The following is a 9,862-nucleotide window of genomic DNA, read 5'->3' on the forward strand; positions in this document are numbered from 1 at the left end:
AACGACGTTTATAACATTTACGGTTTATATGGTTTACAAAGTTTACAGTTTTTAAAGTTTATAAAGTTTACAAAAATTACAAAGTTAACAGTTTCTGAAGTTTACAGCCTTTATAACGTTGACAGTTAATTAGATTTACAAAGTTTACAGTTGATAAAGTTTACAGAGTTTATAAAGTTTACATAGTTTATAAAGTTTACAGAGTTTACAGAGTTTATAAAGTTTATAAAGTTTACAGAGTTTATAAAGTTTATAAAGTTTATAAAGTTTACATAGTTTATAAAGTTTATCAAGTTTACATAGTTTATAAAGTTGATAAAGTTTACAGAGTTTATAAAGTTTATCAAGTTTACATAGTTTATAAATTTGATAAAGTTTACAGAGTTTATAAAGTTTATAAAGTTTACAGAGTTTATTAAGTTTATAAAGTTGATAAAGTTTACAGAGTTTATAAAGTTTATCAAGTTTACATAGTTTATAAATTTGATAAAGTTTACAGAGTTTATAAAGTTTATAAAGTTTACAGAGTTTATTAAGTTTATAAAGTTGATAAAGTTTACAGAGTTTATAAAGTTTATCAAGTTTACATAGTTTATAAAGTTGATAAAGTTTACAGAGTTTATAAAGTTTACAGAGTTTATAAAGTTTATAAAGTTAACATAGTTTATAAAGTTTACAGAGTTTATAAAGTTTACATAGTTTATAAAGTTTACAGAGTTTATAAAGTTTACAGAGTTTATAAAGTTTATAAAGTTTACAGAGTTTATAAAGTTTTTAAAGTTTATAAAGTTTACAGAGTTTATAAAGTTTACAGAGTTTATAAAGTTTATAAAGTTTACAGAGTTTATAAAGTTTATAAAGTTTATAAAGTTTACAGAGTTTATAAAGTTTACATAGTTTATAAAGTTTACAGAGTTGATAAAGTTGATAAAGTTTAGAGTTTATAAAGTTTATCAAGTTTACATAGTTTATAAAGTTTATAAAGTTTACAGAGTTTATAAAGTTTACAGAGCTTACAGAGTTTATAAAGTTTATAAAGTTTACAGAGTTTATAAAGTTTATAAAGTTTATAAAGTTTACATAGTTTATAAAGTTTACAGAGTTTATAAAGTTTATGAAGTTTACAGAGTTTATAAAGTTTACATAGTTTATAAAGTTGATAAAGTTTACAGAGTTTATAAAGTTTACAGAGTTTATAAAGTTTATCAAGTTTACATAGTTTATAAAGTTGATAAAGTTTACAGAGTTTATAAAGTTTACATAGTTTATAAAGTTTACAGAGTTTACAGAGTTTATAAAGTTTATAAAGTTTACAGAGTTTATAAAGTTTATAAAGTTTATAAAGTTTACATAGTTTATAAAGTTTACAGAGTTTACAGAGTTTATAAAGTTTATAAAGTTTACAGAGTTTATTAAGTTTATAAAGTTTATAAAGTTTACAGAGTTTATAAAGTTTATCAAGTTTACATAGTTTATAAAGTTGATAAAGTTTACAGAGTTTATAAAGTTTATCAAGTTTACATAGTTTATAAATTTGATAAAGTTTACAGAGTTTATAAAGTTTATAAAGTTTACAGAGTTTATTAAGTTTATAAAGTTGATAAAGTTTACAGAGTTTATAAAGTTTATCAAGTTTACATAGTTTATAAAGTTGATAAAGTTTACAGAGTTTATAAAGTTTACAGAGTTTATAAAGTTTATAAAGTTTACATAGTTTATCAAGTTTACAGAGTTTATAAAGTTTACATAGTTTATAAAGTTTACAGAGTTTATAAAGTTTACAGAATTTATAAAGTTTATAAAGTTTACAGAGTTTATAAAGTTTATAAAGTTTATAAAGTTTACATAGTTTATAAAGTTTACAGAGTTTATAAAGTTTATAAAGTTTACAGAGTTTATAAAGTTTATAAAGTTTATAAAGTTTACAGAGTTTATAAAGTTTACATAGTTTATAAAGTTTACAGAGTTGATAAAGTTAACAGAGTTTATAAAGTTTATAAAGTTTACAGAGTTTATAAAGTTTACAGAGTTTATAAAGTTTATAAAGTTTACAGAGTTTATAAAGTCCAACATCACCACTTCCTAAATGTCAACCAATCCAAACTGTCATGGATTGATTCTGAGCCACAATCACTGAAGGTAGATGAAACGATGATGTTCCAGTAGGAGGCAGAAGTTTGTCCGTCATCAGCCTCACTTTAGGAGAAAAACCCGGTCAGTTTGTGATCTCAGGAACAGAACCAGACCAGTGATAATCTAAGAGCGTGACAGTGAAGTCTCACATTCATGTTAATGTTCAGCTGCTGGCTCTCACACAGGACAATCTGGGGAGTCATTTTTACTCAGTTTAAAATATTTTACTCAAAAATAGTCAAATGTACCCTTCCTCGAGTGTTTTTATGAGCAGCCACTGCCAGAGATAGAGTAAAAACAGGGGAAATTCTGCTGCAGTCAAACTTTAGCCACGCCCACCTCCACCTCTCATGGACGGTCACGGCTGCAGCTCGTTAGCTGATAATCCCTGGTAATCAACATCTCCTCACCTGGTGATGGACCTTCACACACCTGTGGACTACAGCTGCTAACCAGGTAACCTGGCTGCTGGTGAACCTTAGATGAGAGAAGAGAACCTTTGACCTTTGTGCTTCACATTAATCACAGGTGACGTGTGGATCAGATCTGGGTACGGTCTAGACCTGCTTTTTTAAAGTGACTGAGATAACTGAGGTTGTTGATCACTGATTGGCTGACTGAAACATCCAGCATGTTTTAAATAAAGTTTAGTAAAACATCAGTGAAGCCAACATGAGTGGATGTGTTGTAGCTGTTCTCAGCCTGTTGTTTCATTTCTAACACATTTGTTCTGACTTTAGCTTTCTTTGTTAGAGGTGGAGCATTTCTGAATTTACAGCTTCTTTCTTTTCCTAAAAACTGACAAATACAAGAATAAAACCCAGAGAGGATCTGATCCCTGATTGCAGACCTTGGTTGTAACCCTGAGTAGATGTTGATGTGAACAGAGGGGGGTCAGAGGAGCAGAGGTCAGAGCTGGATGCCAGCAGGAGATCTGATCTCTCTCTAAACAGTCTGTCTGTCTAATGAAGACCTGTGCAAACATCAGAAATCTGTCTGTGGAAAGTTACTCATTTCACACTCACATGCACCGCCACTTTACAATTATCAGACCTGAGGGGAGATTTGTGTTGATTTGTTCTGCAGTGCCTGACAGAAACCCAATCACCTGGACAAACAACAGGAGCCATCAGATCCTCCTGATGTTAGCTAAAGGCTCCGATAAATGAAGATTAGTAAGGCACAGCTGTGCTCTGATGGGCTTTTTCTATCTCTACTCTTTTAGAAACAGGACAGCGCTGCATCTGTCTGGTCCTGTGCTGAATGGAGGCCTCCATCAATGCTCATTATTTTGATCTGTTTTAGTGTGTAGAGCTCCACATCTGCATGGAGACAACGCCACAAAATCAAACTTTCACAGAGTTAATGATCTCCTGTTTTATGGTCAAATTAGCCGCTGCTAATTGCTAAAAAAGAAGCGTCTAGCAGGGTTTTTCTTTTTTGAACAAGCCTGACCTTCAGGACGTTTATCAGCCTCTAATGGAGGTGAGAGCCTCAGATCAAAGCTGAGCAGGAGGTGTGATGATGAAAGCGGCTGATACACACATGCTATTTGATGTTTCTTTCTAAAAACGCTGCGGTGCTGGGAATCCTGGATCCACTCAGGATGTTGTGATATCACTCATTACGGCATTTTTCCACGGTCAGGAGGAGCTGAGGAAGAACCAAATGAAATGTCAGAGGACTCACAGTCAGACTGAAACCATTTCTTTGATGAGGAGAGAGTCCTTCCCTCAGAATTAGCCCATAAATTAAAAGGCTTTTGAATAATCCTCCACAGAGCTGTCCCCCACAGGTTCTTTATGATCCTTTAAAAGTCATCACTCTCCCAACAACCTCCAGTTCACTCCGTCTTCCTCCGGCTCGCTGCGATCCATCAGTCAGACTCAAAGACACATTTGTCAGCAGATAATCAAACTCCTGGAGGACTGTGAGGAGGCTGATGGACAGGAAAGATAAGGGTTCCCCTTCAGGCTCTGATTCTTGTGTTCATATTGTAGTAAATAATTTTCACAAAGGCAGTTTACTAACCCTCACAGACGCAGTCGTGTGTTCTGATGCTGCAGTGATGAGTGAGAATTAACCTCTGGGGTTGGCTCACGCACTTCATTAATTCTGCAGGTAGCTGAAATATCACACCTGTGCCTGAAAGAAACATAGATCTGAATATTAGGATCCAGGTGAGTCAGGGTACCTCCCCTGATCCTGACAAACAAGAGAATTTTCAAAATATCATGAAATATCCCATGAATTAAGAACACTGTGGCTGTTTTTGCACTGAAGTATTAATTTAAACAGACGACTGTACTCCTGAGTTATTAATGAACATATTTAATTTATTTATCTAATATTTCTGACGGCTGACAAAGAACTGAGAAATGTTTAAAGAAATGTGTTGAGGACAAATGTTCATGGTTGTGGTTGAAATCCTGGAGAGTTTGTTAGAAAGTTAAACAGCATGAAGAAAGAACTTCCTCTGGACGCTGCCGGTCTGTTACTGAGTCACTGTGCTGCTGATTGGTTGGAACATGTGACTCCTCCTCTGACGCTCTGTAATGTTGACTCCTCCTCTGATGCTCTGTAACGTTGACTCCTCCTCTGACGCTCTGTAACGTGACTCCTCCTCTGACGCCCTGTAACGTTGACTCCTCCTCTGACGTTCTGTAACGTGACTCCTCCTCTGACGCTCTGTAATGTTGACTCCTCCTCTGATGCTCTGTAACGTTGACTCCTCCTCTGACGCTCTGTAACGTGACTCCTCCTCTGACGCTCTGTAATGTTGACTCCTCCTCTGATGCTCTGTAACGTTGACTCCTCCTCTGACGCTCTGTAACGTTGACTCCTCCTCTGACGCTCTGTAACGTTGACTCCTCCTCTGACGCTCTGTAATGTTGACTCCTCCTCTGATGCTCTGTAACGTTGACTCCTCCTCTGACGCTCTGTAACGTTGACTCCTCCTCTGACGCTCTGTAACGTGACTCCTCCTCTGACGCTCTGTAACGTTGACTCCTCCTCTGACGCTCTGTAACGTTGACTCCTCCTCTGACGCTCTGTAACGTGACTCCTCCTCTGACGCTCTGTAACGTGACTCCTCCTCTGACGCTCTGTATCGTGACTCCTCCTCTGACGCTCTGTAACGTGACTCCTCCTCTGACGCTCTGTAACGTGACTCCTCCTCTGATGTTCTGTAACGTGACTCCTCCTCTGACGCTCTGTAACGTTGACTCCTCCTCTGACGCTCTGTAACGTGACTTCTCCTCTGACGCTCTGTAACGTGACTCCTCCTCCGACGCTCTGTAACGTGACTCCTCCTCCGACGCTCTGTAACGTTGGCTCCTCCTCCGACGCTCTGTAACGTGACTCCTCCTCTGACGCTCTGTAACGTTGGCTCCTCCTCTGACGCTCTGTAACGTGACTCCTCCTCCGACGCTCTGTAACGTGACTCCTCCTCCGACGCTCTGTAACGTGACTCCTCCTCTGACGCTCTGTAACGTGACTCCTCCTCTGACGTTCTGTAACGTGACTCCTCCTCTGACGCTCTGTAACGTGACTCCTCCTCTGACGCTCTGTAACGTGACTCCTCCTCTGACGCTCTGTAACGTGACTCCTCCTCTGACGCTCTGTAACGTGACTCCTCCTCTGACGCCCTGTAACGTTGACTCCTCTGACGTTGTGTAACGTGACTCCTCCTCCGACGCTCTGTAACGTTGGCTCCTCCTCTGACGCTCTGTAACGTGACTCCTCCTCTGACGTTCTGTAACGTGACTCCTCCTCTGACGCTCTGTAACGTTGACTCCTCCTCTGACGCCCTGTAACGTTGACTCCTCCTCTGACGTTCTGTAACGTGACTCCTCCTCTGACGCTCTGTAACGTGACTCCTCCTCCGACGCTCTGTAACGTGACTCCTCCTCTGACGCTCTGTAACGTGACTCCTCCTCTGACGCCCTGTAACGTTGACTCCTCCTCTGACGTTCTGTAACGTGACTCCTCCTCTGACGCTCTGTAACGTGACTCCTCCTCTGATGCTCTGTAACGTTGACTCCTCCTCTGACGCTCTGTAACGTGACTCCTCCTCTGACGCTCTGTAACGTGACTCCTCCTCTGACGTTCTGTAACGTGACTCCTCCTCTGACGCCCTGTAACGTTGACTCCTCCTCTGACGTTCTGTAACGTGACTCCTCCTCTGACGCTCTGTAACGTGACTCCTCCTCTGACGCTCTGTAACGTGACTCCTCCTCTGACGCTCTGTAACGTGACTCCTCCTCTGACGCTCTGTAACGTTGACTCCTCTGACGCTCTGTAACGGTGACTCCTCCTCTGATGTTCTGTAACGTGACTCCTCCTCTGACGCTCTGTAACGTTGACTCCTCCTCTGACGCCCTGTAACGTTGACTCCTCTGACGTTGTGTAACGTGACTCCTCCTCTGACGCCCTGTAACGTTGACTCCTCCTCTGACGTTCTGTAACGTGACTCCTCCTCTGACGCTCTGTAACGTGACTCCTCCTCTGACGCTCTGTAACGTGACTCCTCCTCTGACGCTCTGTAACGTGACTCCTCCTCTGACGCTCTGTAACGTGACTCCTCCTCTGACGCTCTGTAACGTGACTCCTCCTCTGACGCTCTGTAACGTGACTCCTCCTCTGACGCTCTGTAACGTTGACTCCTCCTCTGACGCTCTGTAACGTGACTCCTCCTCTGACGCTCTGTAACGGTGACTCCTCCTCTGACGCTCTGTAACGTGACTTCTCCTCTGACGCTCTGTAACGTGACTCCTCCTCTGACGCTCTGTAACGTGACTCCTCCTCCGACGCTCTGTAACGTGACTCCTCCTCCGACGCTCTGTAACGTTGGCTCCTCCTCTGACGCTCTGTAACGTGACTCCTCCTCCGACGCTCTGTAACGTGACTCCTCCTCTGACGCTCTGTAACGTTGGCTCCTCCTCTGACGCTCTGTAACGTGACTCCTCCTCTGACGCTCTGTAACGTGACTCCTCCTCTGACGCTCTGTAACGTGACTCCTCCTCTGACGCTCTGTAACGGTGACTCCTCCTCTGACGCTCTGTAACGTGACTCCTCCTCTGACGCTCTGTAACGTGACTCCTCCTCTGACGCTCTGTAACGTGACTCCTCCTCTGACGCTCTGTAACGTGACTCCTCCTCTGACGCTCTGTAACGTGACTCCTCCTCCGACGCTCTGTAACGTTGGCTCCTCCTCTGACGCTCTGTAACGTGACTCCTCCTCTGACGCTCTGTATCGTGACTCCTCCTCTGACGCTCTGTAACGTGACTCCTCCTCTGACGCCCTGTAACGTTGACTCCTCCTCTGACGTTCTGTAACGTGACTCCTCCTCTGACGCTCTGTAACGTGACTCCTCCTCTGATGTTCTGTAACGTGACTCCTCCTCTGACGCTCTGTAACGTTGACTCCTCCTCTGACGCTCTGTAACGTGACTTCTCCTCTGACGCTCTGTAACGTTGACTCCTCCTCTGACGCTCTGTAACGTGACTCCTCCTCCGACGCTCTGTAACGTGACTCCTCCTCCGACGCTCTGTAACGTTGGCTCCTCCTCTGACGCTCTGTAACGTGACTCCTCCTCCGACGCTCTGTAACGTGACTCCTCCTCTGACGCTCTGTAACGTTGGCTCCTCCTCTGACGCTCTGTAACGTGACTCCTCCTCTGACGCTCTGTAACGTGACTCCTCCTCTGACGCTCTGTAACGTGACTCCTCCTCTGACGCTCTGTAACGGTGACTCCTCCTCTGACGCTCTGTAACGTGACTTCTCCTCCTGTGGTAATGACGTGTTAAAGTGAGAGGAAGCAGTTTCACAGTGATATCTGCTGGAGTCAGCGTTCTGCTGCTCCTCTGTCTGGACTTCTGTCGTCTTTCTTCTTCCTAACTTTGTAAATCTGGCGGTGTTCTTGTCGTTGTGCCTCCTCATTAGAATAATAAATATATTTCCCCTTCTCTTTGATGCTCCTGTATTTCCATCATTGTCCGTTATCATTTCACCCTCTTAATTGTGTTCTCATTCTCTGTTTCTGTCCACATCATTTAACGAGGCAGTCGGCCTCTAGATCGTTCTTTGGTGCTTCCATCCTCAGCCTGAACTTTTCACTGACATGGCAGAGGAGCTGAAGAGTCCGGCGTTTGTGTTTCACCCTTAAACCAACGCTCTGACACACCCACTCTATCAGAGGATGAGTGTGGATGTGACCAGAAATGATGATGAAGCTGCTCATCATCACTGTTCAGTAGTGTTAAAGTGCAGTGTTTAGCATTACTGCCATTACTGTGTGATATTAGTAGAACAGGGAGGCGTCAGGGTACCAAACACTTTAGCTACTCGTTAATAAAAACAGCTCATAAACTGGACATCTGCTGCTGAACTAGCTGACTGCATCCTAGTCAACCATCATCTGTATGTCAGATATGCTAACCTCTACTGCTACATGCTAACAGCCTGATGCTGCATCAGCATGTTTCTCTTCTCTACCAGGTTTACTGATGCTACCAGTAGCATTGATGCTAGCTTCCTGGCTAACAGTGACTTCATTTTGGAGCTGAAAGAGTCCAGTTGTTATTGGGTTCTGATGTAGAAATATTTTATTCTTGCCACTTTTTCACACCCTTTCAACACTGTTCTGTTTATTTATTCCACCTTTGACCTGTTTTTGTCACCTTTAACCTCTTTCGTGACTTAATCTGGACATTTTTTGCAACATCTCTGCCACTTTAAACCCATTTTTAGTATCTTTTTCTGCCTCTTTTAACCCTTTTTCACATTTCCCCACCCTTGTTTGCATGTTAGTAACTCTTTATGTCCTCTTTGATCTAATCTGTGCCTCTATTAGCCCATCTTTTGCCGCTCTTTAACCCCTTTTCACCATTTTCCCTGCCATTTTTCCCCACTTCTAACCCCTACAGGCCACTCAACTTTATCTCTTGGTTCTGGGACGATGACTGCACCGGTCAGCTGTAACCGTCACAGACACGTGTGGAGGCAGGAGGGAGGAGGGTCAGATATGAAAGCTGTCAGTGAAGATCTTTGCTGCTCCAACCTGCAGCTCCACCGTCCTCACATCTGAGCTACTGACAGATGTCAGAAATCACCGCTATCAGCTTCCAGTACAACTAAGCCCCGCCCACAGGCACCCACCCCTTTCTCCTTAAATGACACTGATTGGTCGGAGCAGTCTTCAGACTGGATAACACCGACGCCATCAGTAAACAGGATGAGCTTTGTTAAAGCGTTAGCATTAGCATTGAGCTAACCGGTGCGTCTTAAACTTCATGAAATGACTCTGTAACACCCTCGCAGAGACAAACGCCGCCTCTGCTCCTGAATCTTTCTGGATGTTTCCTGCTGCGTTCTAACACTCATTCTGACCACACGTGGAGATTTCACTGAGGAATTCTGGGTAAAGACGCGTCCACACATTCAGCTCACTGTGTTCTATGTGAGAAAACTGTTCCAGCATCATTTCTGTCTTTTCAGCTGATCATCAACAGGTGGCCCGGGGGCCACATGAGGCCCCTGAAAGCTTCCCATCCGGCCCCCTAGAACGTTTAAATCAGGATAAGTGAGGAGAATAGAGGGTGTCTGGTAGGGGTCTAAGGGTTTTTCATGGTTCAGTACAGGTTGAATACGTGCCAACCATTCAGAGGTAAATAAATGTGACAGTATTTACAGTCTAATTGGTTTGCAAACCGCTGTTTAACCACCAAC

General features: G+C 42.6%; 1 protein-coding gene across 1 annotated transcript; it reads right to left on the reverse strand.

Annotated features, from left to right (window-relative positions):
• Positions 1-4,627: 4,627 nt before the first annotated feature.
• LOC121522242 (trichohyalin-like) lies at positions 4,628-8,074 on the reverse strand. Its single transcript, XM_041806395.1, has one exon. The coding sequence runs from the start codon at positions 8,072-8,074 to the stop codon at positions 4,628-4,630; it is 3,447 nt and encodes a 1,148-aa protein (XP_041662329.1).
• Between the last annotated feature and the right edge of the window lie 1,788 nt (positions 8,075-9,862).

Source organism: Cheilinus undulatus, linkage group 15 (genome assembly GCF_018320785.1).
Source record: "Cheilinus undulatus linkage group 15, ASM1832078v1, whole genome shotgun sequence".
NCBI classification, from domain to species: domain Eukaryota; kingdom Metazoa; phylum Chordata; class Actinopteri; order Labriformes; family Labridae; genus Cheilinus; species Cheilinus undulatus.

Bases quoted from the DNA above. Each gene is read 5' to 3' on its own strand.
- LOC121522242 (XM_041806395.1), bottom strand. From the start codon at position 8,074: ATGAGGAGGCACAACGACAAGAACACCGCCAGATTTACAAAGTTAGGA.